This window comes from Diadema antillarum, unplaced genomic scaffold (genome assembly GCF_040938485.1).
Source record: "Diadema antillarum isolate AM-2024a unplaced genomic scaffold, OU_Dant_1.0 scf00000057, whole genome shotgun sequence".
In the NCBI taxonomy this organism is placed as follows: Eukaryota; Metazoa; Echinodermata; class Echinoidea; order Diadematoida; family Diadematidae; genus Diadema; species Diadema antillarum.
In genome coordinates, this window is record NW_027270946.1 from 181,875 (window position 1) to 204,037 (window position 22,163).

At 37.0% G+C, this 22,163-nt stretch overlaps 1 protein-coding gene across 17 annotated transcripts in view; it reads right to left on the reverse strand.

Annotated features, from left to right (window-relative positions):
* The window catches only part of LOC139715872 (anoctamin-4-like), a 127,650-nt gene that overhangs the window by 66,283 nt on the left and 39,204 nt on the right, over window positions 1–22,163 (reverse strand). For 7 of the 17 annotated variants that reach the window (XM_071627411.1, XM_071627413.1, XM_071627412.1 and 4 more), the window contains exons 1-3: window positions 14,612–15,027; window positions 9,538–9,653; window positions 2,145–2,186 (exon numbers count right to left, since the gene is read on the reverse strand). In XM_071627411.1, coding sequence (XP_071483512.1) covers window positions 2,145–2,186; window positions 9,538–9,653; window positions 14,612–14,732 — 279 coding nt within the window. In that variant the 5' untranslated portion in view covers window positions 14,733–15,027. Of the gene's footprint in view, window positions 1–2,144; window positions 2,187–9,537; window positions 9,654–14,312; window positions 14,536–14,611; window positions 15,028–22,163 lie in introns of those variants that run through there. The other 10 variants (XM_071627415.1, XM_071627414.1, XM_071627424.1 and 7 more) reach the window with 4 other exon arrangements.

Here is a 22,163-nt window from a genome sequence, read left to right on the forward strand (position 1 = left end):
AGTCCCAAGTATACTTGGGCAGGTGTCTATGGGAAATGCGTGTTGTAGCAAAATCAAACCGTCCTCGACGGGTTAACATTTCTATAGAGCAAATGCATATATTTATAACAAAACAATCTTTTCAACTCTTTATCGTTTAGTTTTAGCATTTCTTCGCACAGTAAAACAGCGTGGCACATTTGCAGAAAAAAAAATATGTGGAAAAATGGATCAATGTTATACATGTTTTCAACTAAAAGCCAAGACATTCTTTGAATACCCTTTTATTTCCCTTGAATTTATAGAAAGAAGACCTTACATGGGGCATGCACTATGGTGACACCAAATGCAATAATTACACAGATAGGACCAGACCTTACATTGGACATGCACTACACTGACATCAAATGCAATGTTCAGATAGATTTGATTTATATGGGAAGAAATATTTGCAGTAGAGAGCTGCTACATATTGTAGCACGAAAAAATTTTTTAAAAGAAAAAAAATGCACTCTAAGACTCAGTGCTATGTTGATGCATGTTATACAAATGTTGGTTAGAAATGATAATAAATGTATTACAGCTAATAAACTGACATCCCTATACTAAAGTAATGACAAATGAGACACTGAAAACACATAATCTTGACTCCAGGCCTACAAAGTGTGTCAGAAATGGCGGGGGGGGGGGGGGGGGGGGGGGGGGGGGTCTTGAAGATTTCTACTTTATGAGAACTTTAACAGCAATGTATAAAAACAGCTTGTTTCACCATTGTATTCAAGTATAGAAATATTTCTGACCCTTGTACATGTATACGTTGCCTTTTGAAGAGCTTGTAATTTCATCTGCTGCAGTTTCCATTTCAACCGTGTAATGTTTGCATTACAGAATTCATGTCAACAACAGCAAAGCTTGTCTGCGGGTTTTTGAGGTGCTGCCTTTTGACTATGAAACAATACGCACTATACAGAATTTAATCTATAGAGCATTGTCATTCATCATTGCAATTTCACTGGTTCATCTGACAGTATCTTGACCAGAAGATGAAACTCCCATACATTTGATTTACATTGTACCATGAAACTCACATATTCTGTCCACAGTACTGGACATGCACCTGCTCTTGCATAAAAACTAATACTACGCTCATGCCAGCATAGAAGGTAACCCTGATCAAGCACATAATTTTTGTTTGTTTGTCTTTTGGGGTGTCACTGATATTAAACCTGAGATATTAAATGAATAACACTGGCAATCTAGTTCAGTGCACAGCAAACTAAAACTCACAATAAAAAAGTGCCAAAGACACACAAAGTTATCACATAATAAACTGACACACAGTCATGCACAATTACAAAGACACTACTGATGGAATTTACAGCATTGTACATTAAAAAAACAACAAACCAAATTATAAAGGAAAAACCAAAGGCAAATCACTCAGAGTTGTTACTTCTAAGATTTGATATTACAGAGGTGAGGACGAACTGAATAAATCATTAAATGTGTTCTGTGGTTCAATATAGATGCAGACAGACAACACATTCAGTTTTGTTGTTGTGTATCAAATGGGGTTTAAAGTATCATGTTTAACAAATACTTGAAAAAGAAATAGCAGGTTGAAAAGATTTCCTACCACACCATGAGATAAACTATTTCAGAGATCAATATCTTTAATGTCACTGATGAATTGTTTACTTTCAAAGTGCACATGCATGTACGTGTTAGGCAATTGTATAATTAGGCACTGCAAGAGTGTGACCTTTTTCAACTGTCTTGCTTGATTAACATGAGTTTGTAAACATGAAACTGCATTGCCAAATCATATTTTGCATTTTCCTTATTTGCAAAAATCTCTCTATCACAACATTTAGGTAAATTATTTTAATTTTTCACATTAGATTTTTTTTTTCTCTTTTTGGGGGTTGGGGGAGTGAAATACTAAGAGTAAAACTTTTTAGCTTATAAAATAAGAATTAAATTTGATACTGAAGCGTGAAAGCAAAGAAAAGAAAAGCTTTGCATACTACTGCCTTTGAATCTTGAACAAATAACACACACACACACACACACACACTCACACACACACACACACACACACACATGTGCAGTAGTGTATGTGATACAAATGTCACACATGCTGCAATCGTCATGGATGTCTTTACCTCTGGTATCTCAACATTCTCTAGTAAGTTTGGATATAAGTGCTATAAATGACAGAGATATGGGGGAAAAAATAAAAAGTGTTAATAACAGTCCAGTCACCTTGTCATGACGACATAAAAATGAGTGATGACTGTACAAATACAACACGCATTTGTACATAAACTGGACAATTGAGCAACTTGGCAAAATGTTCATACAAAGTGACTTGCCAATTTGGAAAAATTACCATGTCATGTGCACATCTGCATACACACAAACACACAAAAAAACAATAACATTTAATACATGGCAATTTGTAAACAGCACATGAAAATAAAAAATCCAACATAAGTAATGCATCATATTCAACTGAAATGGGAGAGGACATAACTGCACAAAAGAGGAATCAACAATTATTGTTAACTCATTCTGTCCCTTTTATACAATCCTTGTACTTTTGTGGTTACTCACACTGTCACAATGAGAATGCAAGAGATTGATTGCCTTCTTTCCAGACTAAGATTGTCCTTGTTAGATATAAACACACAACTGCATGTTTCTGGATACAGAATGGCTGACAATGAAATACATAAAAGTATGTGAACATTGAAGATGTCATCTACACTTACATGGTATCTACTCTCTCCATATGATTCTAAACACAAGTACATAGTGCAGAGCCATGTACTTTATAGTTGTCTGGCTATTTTGCAGTCTGGAGACCAGACTATCAAACACTTACACATACATGCTTGCGGGCAGAGAGGAGAGGGGTCTGTCAAAGAGGGAGAAGTTTTGGGAAATTCATCAAGCAATGAAAAAAGTGCAATCTTTTTAATACAGCCGTGAATACTATACTACTCAGAGTATATTGTGGTTCAAATTAATGCCCCCAATAGCAATACTGCATAGATTATGAAAAGGGAAGAAAATGGTCCTAGTGCCCCACTTCCCCCCCCCCCCCACACACACACACACATAACAGAACAAAAGAAAAATGGGTAAACTTTACAGAAAAGGAAACATTCCATCATCTACACTTTCAGCCCCCGATAAATTTCATTAGAACAAAACAATTCCACACATACACTTGCAAACAATAATTTGTGTTTCAAAATGAGGGGTCACTGTTGATATCAAATAATTATTTTTAAAAGTGTTGTTGATTTTCAAAAGAGCATCCCTGAGAATGACAAAATGTGAATCAAGCATGCAATGAAAAAATACAAATATATATCATTTGTCATGATCTGTACATAATAAACTTAACTCATTATGAGAGATTACATCATTACTTGGGTGCATATCAACTACAAGTTTTCCAAAACAATTTTAAAAAGCTGCCCATTAAAATTCATAAACTGGTGGTCTTCAAGCCCATGTTACAAAACCTACAAAATCATGGCAACAAACAAGTTTGCTTTCAAAGCAAACAAAGTCTATACTTCTTTAAAAATGCTTTTGAAAAGAACTGGGTACCTGTACAGAATGTATATGAAACTTGCTCAGGTTTAATACGAGGTCAGAGGATTTAGATGTAACTAGCCATGTGTATGCACATGGACACCTCTTTCCAGAATTGATAAGTGACTAAGTAACTTGTTTATGTACATCTGTTACATAACATGTCAGCCACAGACATGACATCCATTTAATATTTGGTACAAAGGCAATTTCTGCATTGACTCGTGCTGTTCTGTATTTGCCACACACATAGGCTACCTAAATCATATGAAGATGACTGGTTCTTTTTATAAAACCAGATTACAAAAGCTTTTTCTAAAGGTTATCAAACTACAGGTATGTCCCTGGCAAAGAATGCTGTATTGTAGTGCAACAAACACACATTATATGTGGTGTATGTACACACACGCACACACACATGCACAATTAAGCACGCAGCTAAATTTAGAAACATAAAATATTGGAGGGCAGCAATCAGGGAGGGATCACTTGTCATTTACTTTTACTAGCAAATTCATGAAATATGTTACTGCTCATTGGAAAACACATACTGGCTTGCCCCTTTGCTGTACATGTATGGGCAAGTCTTTTTACCAGATATCCACTTCAGATGGTGTGTCAGTGGGAAGAACTGTGTTCCTGCCAACACAGTACCAGAAAGAGTTTATGCTTCAAGAACACACAGCTAAAAAATGTATTGGAATGTTATATTACTTTATACTGGGTCAATTATTGTTAGGTTTAAAACAGGGTGGAAGAATCATTCATTTTCTTTCGCATTCTTTTTCCTGAAAGAACAATCATGCTCTCATGGACTAAAAGAGTTCCCTAAACAAAATGTTGCATAGGGATACAAGTACAGTGTATGAGTACACGACATCACACAGCGGAACAGTACACAACATTTGTGCTCGTTACACCTACTGTTAAAGCTGTTATTTTCGCGAGGGTATAATTTTCGCAAATTTCACGAATAACTGTTGGACTGCGAATTTAAGAACATGCGAAAATGTCGCCACGTGCTAGGCTGATAGTGTACTTATTCAATAGCCTCAGTGTCAATTTGCGAAAAACAACATCTCGCGAAAATGTGCGAGACCTGCTCCCCCACGAAAATGTCTGTGACCTGTTCCCCTGCGAAAATATCTGTATGCAAAAATAACAGCTTATGCAGTATCATACTGCAATAATGAAGTCTTTGAAAACTTGTCAAAAAGTTGATTTAGGTCTGTTGTTATATTCAAATCCGATGAGCTTTTTTTTTGGGGGGGGCACAAGATTGGATATAAAACGTAAATTCTGCAGGACTAGAAGTTGTGCTAAATTGTTCTCGGTGAAACTCAGCTGAAACCATGCATGGTGTCTAGCCACATCTGTCTCTTGTAGCATGCAACCATTAGGGGAAGGTAGATGGGGGCAAAGGGAGCTCACTCATGGAACAGTTGTGGGGAGGGAGGGGCCTGATTGGTAGACACACCCACGCAGAAACACACTGACCTGATGCTGGGGTGTAACATTGTTCTCTTCCCAGGTTGGGAACTTGGGATAGAGGCTCTAAATAGTGAAACAGATGTGAGCACCAATTGAAAAGCAAAGAAAACATTCTAGCTACAATGTACACTGTAGAGTCACAATGTAAGATGAAATGAAGCTCACTATGACACAAAACTATGAACAAACATAGTGGACCAGAAGTATAACTATGAGTGTACATGCCTCAGTAAAAAGCTTCTACATCTACATACATTTGTATTCTACAAACTCTGCGCAATCAGTCAGTCAAATTGACATCAAGTAAAAAAAAAAAAAAGAGAGAGAAATCCAAGCACTATCTATAATATAATGCCATACATAGAAATTTGAACGGATAAAATGGATGGTTTCACAACATATTTTCACAGAACCTCTGCAGCCAATTCCAATGAATGAAACTGGATTTACTGAACAACATGCAACTGAATACTGATGTTTATATTATACACATAAGACTTTCACTAGCAGTTTAGGCTAATACCTACACTAATGAATTAAAACACAATATGCAGCTTCCTTTTTACAACCTATGAAAAAGGGAGTTCTTTACTCTTAATCATTTTAAAATGCTTTGAACTGCGCTCTTTTGATACCAAGTAGCAACCAGTATCATGCGCGCTGTATGAAAAAATCAGACCATTTATGTAAAAGAAGCACAACGTATATTAATACAATACAACTCAATAACTAAATGAAATAAATTAATAATCAAAATCAACTTTACTACAGGAAAGTTTGCCCTATTTCACTTGAAATCTACAAATGTAGCTGTAAATCAAACCGACAATGTTCCTCGTCATTTGCAATACCAAGATAATGAGACCATATTACATCACTAGCCGAGAATGAAGATCTGCAATGTTACCATATTTTCAGTCCCAGAGTTTGTCATTTCCAATGTTAATTTCCTTGGTTCTTTGTTTTTTATAGCTCTCCATAACCCCTCACCCCCCCCCCCCCCCCCCCATACACAGAGGAAAACTGCAGCATTGTGATCCACAGAACACATAGGTCTATGAGTGAAAATCACAAGATATGATTCGAAAGGTAACACACGATGCTGACAAAGTACATGTACAATGCCTAGATGATATGTAGGAATGAATCTGATGATGAACTTTAATTTGTTACAGAAAAAAATAATGACGAATGATAGCAGAGTTCTAATTAATACATTTTCTGAATAACATCAAATAGAAAAATAGGATTTGAACCACATCTGACTTGGCAAGACTTCATTCCCACGGGCCAAACAGTTCCCAAATTCAAACACACACAATCCATAGATTACTCAAACAGATTGGGATGGAAGTACAAAATGTAAGTTGAGAGGGTTGTGGTTTTAAAGTCAATATGTAAACAAGGAAACTGACATTGTAGGACTGCTATGCCTACAATCCCACACTTTTTTGCTGGAAATAGTTTGATGAAAGGTCAAACCACTGAAATGTGAAATACACTGCTTCCATGATCACCAATTGTACGACGAGTTTAAATAGAGTCTACGTGAATATTTCATTCATTTTTTTTTTCTTTCCTTTGCGCCCACCAAGAGCATTTTTGTTGACAACAAATTATTTCAAATTTCTGAGGTATCACGGAAAACAAATAAGAACACTTAAACTATGTGTATATCAACAAAATCAACATGGTTAAGACTCTGATACTAACATTTTAAAAAGTTCATTTTGTATGCTCTGGTACAAAGTGAACTTTTTAAAATGTTAGTATCAAAGTCATCTGTCCTGGAGCCTGATGGATGATGCACCATTTTCAAACTGGAATGTTGCTCAAACAATGTACATTTTACCTAACTTTTTTTTTTTTTTTTTGGCTTTGTTGATGAACTGCCACTGATTTGTTTTTGTTTTTGTTGTTGTTGTTCTCTCAAAAAGGTGTTCAAATTCTTATAGGACACCAGGCCCTTGTACAGGATCCACCAAAAAGGCATTCAATCTCTTTTAGAAAACAAAATAATAATTCATGGCCTCTTACATTTATACAGAAACCACTTTGAAATAGAAGTCACAAAAAAAGTATTTAAAAAATCCATGTGTAAGACCCTATTCTATTAATTTCTAATCAAAACCTTTGTCCAATTCTGCCCTCAATTTTAAGCAATCTGTGGCATTTATGCTATTACATCGTACTGTACTTCTGACATACAATGTTCTCTGTCAAATTGTCAACACATACTGCTCTTACCTTACATTTTAGATTACACTCAACTCCAACAGTGCAACAGTCACCTCTATTTTGTTTCCATTACTGAAACCCATTTTGAACACAAAAACTCCCATGAACAATCTATTTGAATATGGTATGAACAAATGCAACCCTCTAACCTCATAGTTTATTACTGAATAATTTCTGCCTCCATTTTCAAAACTATTTGCGTGGGATAACTTTAAGGGTTTTTTTTTTTTTTTTGCCTAGGGCACCTCTGTTCTTAATCTAAATACACCACCCACAACCATGTCAATAATTAACCTAAAGCCACAGGGCACGAAACCTGAACGATCCCTACATTCAACACACCTTCCCACATATGTACCCGATGCAAAGATATGCTATGTTTATAATATATGTCAACAAGGTGTTAGTAGTGAGATTAACTCGTGAGTGGAACATGAATACTTTGAACTTTTTCTTTTCCTCTTTATATCTGTCAATTAATCTTTTTTTTCTAATGCATGCGTGAGGCTTAAATTCCAGCCCTCTTTAATAACTATTGTAGCTTGTATTTCACAGCAATTAACAGTTGATTGAAGGTCTTACCAAATTATTAAGTATTCCACTGAATGAATATATTCAACCTGCTTTCTAGCTTATCTTTAGTGAGCTTGTGGAATTTTTGTCCCTCAGTATGGTGTGGGCAAAAGGTTACACTGACTTTTAGCTATCTAAATTCACAAAACAGAGAGAATATATGCAATCTTTTATTTCTAATATACATGCAAGAAAACTTGACATTCTATCTCATACACAAATAGTGCAGTGGGTTCTGGTGTTTGGTTGGGATTTCGCTTGTGTCCAATTTGAGCACATTTAAAACTCAGAGTACAGGGCAGCAAACGGAATGAGGGCCCCACAAGTTGTTTCAATACATAAATAAAAACTTCCGAGAGGTAGCCCAGCTCTTTCTGAAAAATGCCATCATAAAAGCTCCATGCAACACTCCAGTGGTAATTAACTTGTTACGCTGGCAGGCAGGTGGCTATAGGACACTTTAATGCATAATTTCTCGTTTACATTCTCTGAATTTATATGATACCTTTTCCTTCTTCCTCACACTTACAGAAAAAACAACCCATCATCTTTGTATAGTCTGTTCAAGTTTCTAGAATTTCAGTTTCAGTTTCAGTTGGTCTTACTTCTCCATTTGTACAAATGAAATCATTATGACAAATGGGACAATTTTTACATCAAAATATCAACAAGAATACTCAAAAGAAATTTAATTTTGTGTATATTACATGTACAAATATTCCATCCTTAAGTATACAGGTGGAAAAAAAAACTGTTGTCAATAAGCCATTTGGTTGACTGGGATAATGTCCTCTGGGCAATATGGTTTCTTACATTGTCCCTTTTTTTCACTGAAGGAAAAAGACCAAAAAAATAGCAAATACATACACAGAACTTGAACTTCTTTGATAGCATTCTCAATATCATTTTCAACTAAATGCAAACTAAATATCAAGTACTGTCATATGCAGTTGCGTCCCCCCCCCCCATCCCCATCCCTCAACCTCCCCCCCCCCCCCAAAAAAAAAGAAAGAAAATATCTATAATTCTGAATACATTTAATATAGTACACAAGGTATTTTTGTTTCTTTTCAAATGTTTGGTGGTGGTGGTAGATGAAGGGACACTGAATAATCATATATATTAGTCATATAACCTGGAAGACTTTTGATGGAAACTTGTTGAGAGCTGGTCTGACAGCCTGGAAGAGAAATTCTTTGTGTTTCAGTCTCCATCCTCACAAGTAGATGTTTCTTGTAATCTTACTTGTAGGACCTCTGAGAAAAGACAATGTTTTTAGCCACTGACAGAGCTACATTGTTTGTACCCTATACCAAAACAAAATCAACATATTATAGATAGATAGATAGATAGATAGATAGATAGATAGATAGATAGATAGATAGATAGATAGATAGATAGATAGATAGATAAATAAATTAATTAATTAATTAATTAATTAATTTAATTGATCAATTAAACTATAGGTAAACTAACAAGCAAATAAACAAATAAACAAATAAAAAGAATACAGAGATAAACAAAAAGGTTGTCCAATGACTCACAGATAGGGTATAGTCAGTCTGGAGGGGGGCAAGAATGATATGAGACGAGAGAGAGAGAGAGGTGGAGAGTAAAGGAGGAGGTACACGTAGTAGTAGTGTTTACCCCTTCATGAAGTGGCTGGTCCTCCTTGTCAGTGGGAGGTGCTTCCGGAGTCTCCGTTAGCTCAATTTCCTGGGGGTTGGCGGTAGCTGCTGCTTCGGGCTGCACCCCTTCAAACCCTGCAGTGCACATGAAAGAAAAAAAAAGTCTTGTTAATAATAACGAATGTACATCTCCATACTCAAAGTCCTATAATTTCCAGGAAATTCAGACAACAGAAAAATGCATTTATACAAATCTGTTAAGTGTAACATATCAAGTACAGAAAAACTGTACCAAACTGAAGATGACTGACCAAACATATTCAGTTCTGAATTCTTGAAGATGCATACAATACCTCATAAGAGCGAATGAGCTTTATTTCTCACAGCGATGCTCATCTGCAAAATGGTTCCACACACATAACACTATATACACAATTTCACAAAATCTGTATTCCAATTCATCCTTCTGTTTTAAAGAGAGATTTCTTATTCAACCATGTCTCTGTCATACCGACTGCAGTAGATACAAACGATGACACTTGGTCTAGTCGCACAATATGCGATTGTGCACATCATAATTGTTCCAAACATCACAGCCCACACACCAGTGCGTGAAAAAGAAGGATGAGTATCCTTCATGTTCCTATCATCCTCCGTCAAATAAAGCAGATTCAGTCAATATACCAACAATTGGATTGACACTGGATCATGTGACAGCAAATCATTGGCATTGGTTTTCCACAGGCAGACTTCAGAATGTTCTTCCACAGAACAAATTCACATGAATAAATAGCAAATGAGGCCAGCAGCACATTACGGATTCAAGTACGTAAGTTGGGTACACACTATGGCATGAAGTGAAAATACTGTATAAGCTGTTATTTTCGCAAGGGTTTCATTTTCGTGAATTTTGCGATTTCCAGTTGGACCACAATTTCAATAGCGCATAAAGCCTCAGCGTCAATTCGCGAAAACAACAGCTCGCGAAAATGTCTGTGACCTCCTCATTTGCGAAAATATCTGTACGCAAAATAATGTTTATACAGTATATAGAAATTGTATCTAGTTTGTGCATACTGAATGTATCACATATTACCTAAGTTTTATACATGATATATTCAGTACTTCCCAAAGTGAGACTTACAACTGTATTTGACAATGTTTTGTGGGTGACTTAAAAGTCACAATCAAATACTTCAGTGATGGGACTATAAAGAAACAACTCTTTTCCCTTATTAGGAGAAAAGTTAGGGATTCCCCACCAGGGAGACAATACACAATGCACTGGTTTTACAGATGGCAATAGTTTTGAGAACTTTCATGACTATCCATTGATCTGCACAATTCGAAAAAAAAATAAAAAATCACCTCAAATGTACTAGCAGAGGTACTTTTACAGGAGCTACAGCTGTAGTTGTTGCTGAAAGATGGCAGCCAAAGAAAACATGTTGACTGACTTTTGCTTTTGGGAAGATTCAGTCTTTTGACTTAATACCTTCTTAAGCTCTTAACATCCCCCTCAAATAGCATTTCAGAGGTTCTGGATAGATCATTCTATATGTAACCCTGCCCCAAAAAACCACCAGAAGTTGCCAGACATGGATTACAATTTTCAAAGGACAGATTCTGAAAGAGCAGACACATACATAGCTTTAGTGATGACAATAGGCTACCTACCTACAATGTACATGTATGTAGATACGAATGGACTTCCCTCACCCATCTAAATAACAGAAAGAAATCCCCCTCTGGAAAGTGTTCATAAGGTTCTGAAGTTTAGGGTCTATTCACTTGCTTTTTAAATGTCACCTATAGTGAGTGCTCTGTGCAATGAATGGGACAAAGAATAGGTTATGAAACTCCTGATGGAACCGCTATGAAGGGGATAAATTGCTACTATAAAGCTGATATAATTGCATACTCATTAAATTCAGACTAATACCAACTCAAGTCACTAGAGTTGAAAGGGAAGAGTGGGTAAAGGGCTTTCTGTAATGCAAATGAGTAACAAGGTGAAAGCCTACAATGTACTATTAACCCATTGAGGACGAGCTGCGAGTATACTCGGGCAGGTGTGTATGGGAAATGCATGTTGTAGCAAAAGAGGTCCATCCTCAATGGGTTAATACTTGTACGTCAGACTGAAAAAGAGTCATTCAGAAAACCTGCCCCCCCCCTGAAAAAAAAAAGAAAGAAAGACAATTTGCCATTCATCTATTATAACAAACTTAAGGACTACGTAGTAGTATTATTCTTTTAGAAAATACGATACAATGAAAATTGGCAATATGAGCCATTTCGCTTATTTTGAGTTCTCACACAAAAGTGGTTCACGCATTTGGTGTTGGTTTTGTGATGAACATTCATATACAGTGTAGGTTCTCCATCATAGCAGTCGTCATCTTTGGCACTTTAGTAGAAACTTTTACAAACCCAGATATAAAATATGTAGGCCTAATTCCTTACTGCAATCCCTTATTCTATGCAGACATATGTACATTGTCAAAGAAAATTGACTTACAGCATGTCAGCCTTGAATATAAATTTTAACTCTTCATGGTCCCACGCCACAGGATAAGAATGGGGTTCATACATTCCCTTGCTCCAGAAATGCATCCAAATCAATTTCAGTTAATAATGTGTTTGTTTGGCTTGTTTCAATGGTGTAAAAAAAAAGTTTTAAAAAGTTAAAGGTCTTAAGACACAATTGACTGATCATGTCATTGAGTCATGTAGAGAAAATATTTTGAGGACAGCCTCAAGAAGCTGCTGTAAGAGTCTACAAGGCAACATACCGTAGCAAGAACACAGTATTCAAAGTAGCCGACCTCCCTGTTTTACCTCAATTCACAACTGGAGTAAACAAAACAACATGAAAGACTTGTTCTTAGATGCAAAACAAATCTGCAGTGTACACTACAGAATAGAGTGTAATACAATGTGCTGACACTACCTGTTTGACACATCGATACATCTACTGTGCTGTCACTGTTACAAGTAAACATGGCTGGTAAATGTAAAGTGCATCATACTGCACATCAGCTGAATTGCAGAACAAATATGATTACTCCTCCACTTTATGTACTGGTGCCTACCAGCACACACCAAGTGCCCTGCCCTTCCTTACATACTGTATACATGTACGCATGCACGAACAAAGATATAGTATGCAATCAAATAGAGAATAATTTCCTGCATTCTCTGCCCCATTATAATGTTAATTTGTTGACTTTCCTAAAATTCATTACTTACTCCCCCATGATCAGCACTATAAAGGTAAACCGTAGTAGGACATTTAGGCCTACTTTTCGAAAGCTTTTTCTTAAACCTCAAACCACTACCATGATCATCCCAAAACAAAGCAATCGAAATAGTTTAATCTCAATTGGCCCCTTAGTACTATACCTACAGGCATATATGATTGTAATCTTTAGTATTCAATGTGGTTTCCACTTCAAAAGTTAATGTAATTGGCACTATTCCACCAAAAAAAAAAAAAAAAAATCTTATTTATCTATTCAGTTTTCCTTTAGACAAGGTAGCCCCTACAGTAAGCAAGTGTTGTTTTTCCTAGCTCCGGCTGGCTATTTGGTCAAGAAATTTACAAGATTTCAGGCAGCATATTTGTACAAATATAACTATTTTACAGTTCCTCTAAAAGTTTGCCATTCCATCATTCAAACTAGATGTTGTACAAGTTGTAGTTCACAGATATTATGTAATCACTGAACCATGTCTTCCTGCTTGATATTACATAATGCCTACAGGTTGCATGTTCACACAGTGTCGGTGTAATGATGTGATGCATGCCAGTTTACTGTAAAATGAGGAATGTTCACATGCATTTTAACTTAACGAATGCCAAGATTTGCAAAATTAAAATGCACACAAAATTTCTTGTCTACACTATGCAGTGAATGCCAGTGGCAATTCATGAAAATTTCATATCCCCTCTAATTCGCAAATATTTCATGTGGTGAATATATCATGTTTTATAGTAGGCCTATCTAATACCATGACTTATCAATTGGGACAGCATGCAGGCTCAGCTGGTTGAGTGCGTGCTTCATGATATTGCATCTTACTTGAGCGGAAGATGTCATTCCGCTCTGTAGCAGTATTTATCATACAAATGTCCAGGGTAAAAACTCTATTTTACAAGTTATTCATCGACAATTGATTGTTCATTTTCACCTACAACACACACAAACACAGACACACACACGCACACACACACACACACACACACACACACACACACACAACTTCAGCACTACCACCAACAAAAGTATCCTCTAATTCTCTGTTCAATTCGCAGTGGGACTGATCTATTTCCTGCTTATCTTGATTCAATCACTTGTGGTTTTAGTGAAATCTGTATAACAAAATAAATGGCTACCAAATTCATTTCAAATGATAAACAAAATTAGAAAAACATACATTCTTTTATCATTGAAAAAAAAAACAATCAAAACTTGATAAAACCTAGCAAGTAATAGTGCAGTATCTCAGAATTGACAAGGACTTCTTTGACAATAAGAGTTCAGATTTACGTACAGTGTAGGGTAAATCTACAAAGGTTTGGCTCTAAAACTAAGCATTTCTACCAACAATACAATAGATGTTTGCAAAAGATAAAGAAAAGAAATTAGGTTACGTAAAGACAACACACAGCTGCCTGATACAGGCTGGGCTACAGAAAACCTTGCATAACATCCTTCTATACAAGTGTACATATGTCCACCAAAGCAAAGAGAAACATGGTATACACACTCTTGAATATATGATTCTTACCCAGCAGAACTGGCTGTGAAATGTCCGTTTGGGATTTGGTGACAGCAAAATACATTCTTGGATGCGTCCAAAGCAAACTACTCTTATCTCCTCATGAATGGTCAATACGGTATATCCAATTCATGAGACCGCTGGAGTCCACACAGCCAGCCACTACCCATGAATTGCCAAGGACTGCTCCCTCGAAATCCTACTCAAAGATGCCCTTACTAAACATCAACACAATCACTAGCACTCCCCACAGCTCTACCGTACACTACAGGTGGGTTAGATGCACACTACCACCACAGCTGTCCTACCGAGAGGGGGCGGGGAGGGTGCAACGGTGGCGGTGTCATCGACAGACTCGGAGTAGGACTTGTAGCTCTCGAGAATAGCTTCCTCGTCCTGCTTCTTGGAGCCAAAGCCGAGTCGATTCATCGCGGGCCGAGCGAACAAGCAAACCTCGTATATGGAAGGGAATGTTGATTCCGTTGTCTGGCAGTGCAAATCTCAGCGAGGCTTCTATTGGGACTTTGTATCAAGCAGCTTTACACCCATCATTGCAGAGAGGTGTGTTCCTCATGTCCACTAGACCATACCATGACTAGAGGTACATTCAGACCCTTCATTTTACTTACTGCCACCACTACCCATAGAATTACCTTGAATCTTTTCTTTCTCCTTTTTTCTCTCTTTTCTATCTACTCAAACCATCCAGTCAGAAATGCTCAAATATCTACAGTACAGTACTGTAGCTGCAATCAAACTTGTTGTTATTATTTTTCCCAGGCTATCCAAGTGTTTTTGCTTTCATCCTTGCAGAGGCATTGTTGGCCTAACTCAAATGATTAAACAGTGTTATATCTTATCAAATATATTTCAGAAATCTCAAGGGAAGCACATTATGCTCATTGCATTCCAATACATTAGTTTTCTAAAGCAGGTAACATAAAACAAAACACTTCAACGATACCCAGCCAGGGTTGGGTCATTTTAGTAATGCTTTACTGTTTATTTTGCTGACAACAAACTGGTCAGTGCACAAAGTGCAAAGGAACAGTGATTTCATTTTAAATAGGAAAGGCAAATATCTAATGATTATCATACTGGGGGAAAAGTGCAATGCTATGCAAATCAACCTGGAATCTAAATTGGGTCTTGTACACCTAGGCTAAACAGCAGAAGCAACCCAATCCCATAATATGGTCATCATAACAGACTTTGGACTGGAAGGTAAGGCACAGTAAACACATTTAGCAAACAAAAAAACCAAGGGTAAACAATGATACAACACCCCTCCCCCTCACCCCCCTCCAAAAAAAAAGTTGACATATAAATTGCTCATCAGACAAACACAACTTGTAAGTAAAAGAGTACACATTCCCTTTATATTTTAGTCCATTATACAGCTCTGTGTCTTTACATAACTTTGTTTGATCCTAAATTGTGCACCTTACAGATAAATTAAAATTCAAAACTAATCTCTCACTTACATGCTTATATGCCATTCTTAGAACTTAAGGCCCTCCATGGAAAGATTTGATCCTAGCCTGTCACCTTCAATGACTATGAGATAAACAGATTCTCCACAAAAGGCACTTACACTCTACACGTATAAAGTATAATGAACTCAGAATCTAGCCCTTGATGTGGAGGATAATCATTTCTAGAATGCAAGTTTCTTTGCAAACTTTTGTCCTTCAAACATACACATTGTCCCTAATTGTGTTTAAATAACTGGAGTGCTACCAATGAAGAAACTTTTATTCCTCTAACAAGAATATATCATGCCCATGGTAGAAACATTTAAATAGCTACATCAATTTCTAAATCTAGAAAAGTTGTTAAAGCTAACAAGAAGCTTATTTTCCAGCAATAGGGTTCCAGTCATAGAAGAAAGAAGGGAAGAAAATTCCCTTTAATAGAAAACCTTAAAATCATAAAATCTTCCCCTAGGGATGACTCTCAAAATGAGTCACTGAAATCTACCTCAGAAATCAAATGATTATGGAAAGAAGTTCAGCAGAGTGCATAAAAGTCTAGAGGCATGAGTATTGTAAAATGGTTTGATCATAGTTGCTCTCTGGAATTTGGCACATAGCTATTTAGAGAGGCTTTTTAATAGAAATTTGAGGTGTGAGTCCCATCTACTACCATGCTATACAAGTGACTATTAGTATCAAGGAACTATGCACTGCAAATGCCTGTTGACTTGTGTAAATTCAAGATATCCTCACCATCACGTGGCCATATATCTAATTATGTGAAAAAAATTGATCTGAAATAAAGTGCAACAGACACTACATGGCTAAACATTCCTGTCATTTAATTTCTGAATTCTTTGGCTAACTCTATCTACATTATCCCAAGCTTTTTGAAGGCTTATTCTAGGGTGTAAAATAATAACTCCTTTAATAGGAACAAACAATACACGCTGAATTAAACTTCTTTTTCCAATTCTTGAAACTGTGACATCTCATCTTTTAATACCAAATATCACTTTTTCTTTTCCATTGCACATAAGCTTCTTAATATATTTAAATGTCCTTTTCACTGTACATGTATCCCTACACTGCTAAGGATATTGCATGTTGTTGTTTGTTTTAGAATGCTGAACAATAAGAATTACAGAACAAAGTAGTCTGCGCCACTACCAATCAAGTTCACTGACAAGAGCGTTGATTTCTTCCGTTATCACAGCCTCCTTATCTTCATTATTATGGGAGTAATAGAATATGGTCATTCCAGCAGTATCTACAAATAGATCAGACATGAGGTGTCTTTTAATCTGTTGGGAAAATTAATAACTGCAATCGCATTCAAGAGAAGTACTACTATTATTCATTCAGAATTAGGAATGCCGAGAGCGTGAGAGTATAATCCTTTGCAAAGGATTAAAAAAAAAAAAAAAAACAGCGCTCAACCTGAAAAGCCCTGCAATGCATGAAAATATTTTCCTGTGTACAATGTGTGAATGAAGTACTGTACTGCCAATTGAAAACTAGTATCTTCGGCAAAATTGTGATTTATCTGTATTGGTACTCACACATGGCAACTTTTTCAAAGCTACCGTATGACACTAGATCCTGACAGGGTAAATTGTGTATTATTCTCATATTGGTGCAAGAGTGTAATAGTGAATAGTGGGATCTCATTGTGCAACAAGAGCAAAGAGTCTTGTAATGGTCTTAAGAGATAAAATCACAGATTTTAATTCCATCTTCATAGAGTAATATTTAAAAATTTATCCCTCTTCAACATGAACCATACTTGTAAAGACCTTCACTTAATGATATTCTGTAGATTTTGAAAACTAGAATATGTTTCATCGATATACTTTTAATTCATAATACAATATAAAAAGCTGTTTCACTGAAAATGAAGATTCTAAGATAGCTGCTTTGCATTCAGTGATTTTTTATTTTTATTTTTATTTTTATTTTTTTAATTTTTTGTTGGGGGGGGGGGTAATAGATTCAGGACCTTTTTCCCCTTTTAATACATAACAATATAAAGATATCAGATGTTTTGAAGACAAATATTAGCTTTACTAGATTGCTTGAACACAGAAACGCAACACAGAGGAACTACCAATGTTTACAAGCTGCATAGATTGCCGATTGATCTAATCCACAAATGGTCAAATCACGACACAAAGGCTATACCCGGTACCCGTTTAAAAAAATAAATAAATAAATAAACTGCTCTTTCTTTGCCGGTGAGAATCATTTCTTTGCAATGCTGACACACCTATTACTGTAAATACTGATATTTTCGCGCGACTAATTTTTCGCAGTCAGCTGGGTAAGAAGAATTTCACGTGTTTTTCATTCCGCGGAATCACGACCTCAGCTACTGGATTATATGGCAGGCAAAAATATTCACTTGCTTTTATTTTCGCGATAGCTTCTGGATGCGCGAAATGCGCGAAAATTTCAACACCGCGAAAATTTCCACTTTCACAGTATGCTGTTGATTTTGTTTTTTCAAATACACATTTTCTTGCATACCTAATAATGTTTAAAGTGATTTATTGTTCCTTTCATTCAAAAAGTTACTATTTAATCTACCACCAGCCTGCTCCTTTTCCAGAATAGTGCAGCAGTTATTCAAATCAATGACTCTTGCATTAAGTTCTTTTTGTTGCAACTGATTGACATTTGAATTGATGAAGGGGAATTTGTCAATCAGTTGCAACAAAAATGGTAGTTCTTCCCAATGAGAGCAGGTTCTTATGTACACAAAACTTTGCTGCACCTTCCCATCATTTCTGCATTTGTACAATCATCAGATAATCTTGGCGCCAAGTTGCACTGGAGTGGAAACTTGATACAAGGTTGCAGGCATGATGAGTACGATTGGTAGGTATCAAGTGAATAGTACCAACAGGTTGCTGGCGTGATGCGCAATGTTGACTACAGTAGCAAAGGCCTATTTACATGTAAGAGTTATCAGTTTTCAGATTGTGATGCAATAATCTATTTCATTCAGCTCTGTTGATACTGCAAGCGAAACACTTATAAAATCTCCCACCTGCGCATATATGCCTATTCAAACAATGACTAGAGTGTGATCTTGGCTATTGTCATCCAAGGGTGCGTTTATCAACTCTTTTTCTCTGCAGAAACAGGTTTTCCAAATGGCTTTCAGGGAATTTTTACGAGATGATAAACACAAAGCTGTTTTGAAAGCCTTTTCGGAAAGCCTTTTCGAAAGCCGCAAATTTGTGCTTTCCAAAACAGGTTTCCTAAACCTGTTTCTAGAAGCCTTTTGAAGCAAGATAAACACAAAGCTGTTTTGAAACGGCTTTGTACTGCAGTTACGAACCATGCACGCCTTATGTGACCTCTTCTCCTCAGGTCGAATTGCGCAATGCAGCTGTGCAGTGACAGGCCAGTTATCATGTTGGTGAAGAGTTGATAAACGCAACTATTTTGGAAGCCGTTTCTAAAGGGCTTTGGAAACAGCTTTCAAAAGGGCTTTGGAAACGGCTTTTGAAAGGCGTTTGAACAGGGTAAAGATGATAAACGCAGCCCAAGACATAGTACCGAAAGATGCATCATGCGATTCTGAAGGAAAAAAAAGATCAATATCTATTTTTTTCTTCTTCTTCCAGGACGTTCATACACAATCCATGAATTATTCGTGGGGTTTTGATTTTGCATTTGTTTTTGTTGTTTTTTTCTTTCTTTTTGTATGTTAACACAAGAATTGGGGTATCAGCTCCATATCACATTGCAAAGAATACATAAGTGAAAGTTTGAGGAAAATCAGACAATTTGTTCAAAAGTTGCACATTTTTGAAGTTTCAATGCCACCATTGGATGAAAAAACTACTACAACTTGATGTCACATGCATAGAATGGTATTGAAAAAGAAAATATATGGAAAATTCAACATATTTTCTCTTTTCTCATACAATAAAAGAGCACTTGTCTCACCTCTTTCAGAAGGCAGGGGGAATACCATTAGTATACCCTTTCAACATGAATTGAGGGCATGTGGACCTTTTTAAAACAATGAAATCATTTAGAATTCTCTTTGCAATATCCTTCTACACATGTGACATCATACACTCTAGTAGTCTTCTTATCCAGCATGACTGTGTAGAAACTTTAAAAATGCCTTATTTTCCTCAAACTTTCACTAATGTGTCCTGCAAATATTGGTGCCTTCTCTCAATCCATATGGATATGAAGGTTGACTTGTCCTTTAATCCAAAGAAAATCCTTCAATTTGCATAAATTTCATCTTACACAGTGGAATTACCACATGTTCACATCCATCTAGGAGCAGAAGTTTTCTATGACTTAGCCAAGTTTCGACTAACCTTTTGTCAAGGGCCTCTTGCTGTAATGGGCGAGCGAAGCGAGCCCAGCCGAGTGCAACAGCGTGAGGGCCTTTTGAGATCTGCTTCACACATTATTATTCATGACACGTGAACCCTACTGAATGTTCATATTAACGGATTCCGGTCGACCAATGGAATGGCGCGCTCCCCACATCCTCAGCCTTGGTGTTGTCATGCCTGCATCACAGACTGCCCGTGGAGATCTGTGGCGTGCATTCGCTGTATTCAAATCAGGTTCGAGCAGACAGGCACGCTGATAGGTCGACTTTAACAAAAGTCGGTAATTCAAAGGGCCAACAAAAGGATGCGAAGCAGATCTCAAAATGCCCTCACACAACCCCACTCAGCTGAGCTCTCTCCACCATGTATAGCGAGAGGGCCTTGACAAAAGGCTAAGTTTCGACTTGTGCAAGGTTGACTTAGCCTTTAGGTGAGGTTGACTGTACTACACAACAGGTAGGGGAAAGTTTTTCTGACTTTCTGATCTCCCTGATACTTTGTGTCACCCGCTCCCAGAAACACAGTAGTTTCATTCACTGACCTGACTGATGTCCCTTGGGATACACCTTGAGCCAAGACTTGCCTTGATGGAATTTCAAAATTGGCTCTGTATCCGTCATTTTGTCTCAAAGAAAACAATCCCGCTTAGCTCCAAAACAACCCGCTATTACAGTGCTATGAGTCAGCCAGAGACTGCATCAAAACAGCTGCTTGCATGCACAACTCCTGACTTCTGGCCAAAGAATTGTTCACACAGAAGCGCGCATTTCAGGAGGATGTAAACACAGCCATCCAAAAAGATGAGATGGCACACAAAACACGAGGGGCAACCTTGAGGAAAACGTTGCATACAGTCCAATCTTCACAAACTGCTATGATACATTTAACATGTACAGTAAAACATAAACCCCCTAACTGCCCACACCTAGTCTATGGCACAGTAAATGAGTTGATAGGTACATATAATCTGCACCACTCCAGTGGACACTCATTCAAACCTAATGGCATCTGCAGGTAGGTCTGCCAGCCAAGCCAAGTCACCCGACATTAAGATCCCGTTATGAAATAGTCCATTGTACGATGAATCACAAAAGTCGTCAAAGCCAAACATTTAAGTAGATTCGATTACTGCATTGACAACACGCAGGTACCTGCATCAACACAACCTACAAACATGTGACTGTCTGCTTTGCATGGCCGAGTGACATTTCCTTTATTATGCTTAACTTTCCATGAAGTGTCACTGTGTGTAGCAAATGATGTGATATTTGGTACTGAAAATTTACCATTTTGTTGAATCATTATTTTCTTCTTTTTTTTGGGGGGGGGGGTGGGGCAATATCTTGGGTTACCAGAAAATGTGTGAAAATAACAGCACTTTATGTCAGAATATTTTGTTGTGTCAGTAATCTACACACAACAATAAATAAATGCTAATACATCAAATAAATGACATAATTTTTCATTTTTTTTTCACTCCAGAGTCTCTCTTTGATCACAGTACTAATCACTATAACACTAATGCCCTGCCGCTAAAGTGGCGGCAAAATTGGTGCGTAATAAAATTTTAGAAAAATAGAGAAAGTACAATTTCATATTCAATCAATAATTCATAACTGGGATGAATTGGAAATGGGCTCATTATCACTGATTGCTAAAATTTCACTGCCATGACAATTCACAATGTACATCTTAAGAACAAGAGATGGTGCTACACAATGCAATAATCCAGGGTATGACAGTACCTTGGGTTATAGTGTACCAAATCAAGTGTCTATTCAGTGATACAGTATAGGGCTTTTTACACTTGTAAATTTTTGCTTAGTCCCGTACCAACGGTGGGGTTAAGGGGGGGCCTTAGCCCCACCGTTGGTACGGGACTATCCTTAGCCCACTTTCTGTTTACACTCGTGTTTGCCAAAGTGGGCTAGCCCCACCGATAGTCCGGTACTATCTGGCCCTGCAAAATAACAGGGTTAGCACCGCAATTGCGGTGCCAAGCAAGTGAGTGTAAACAG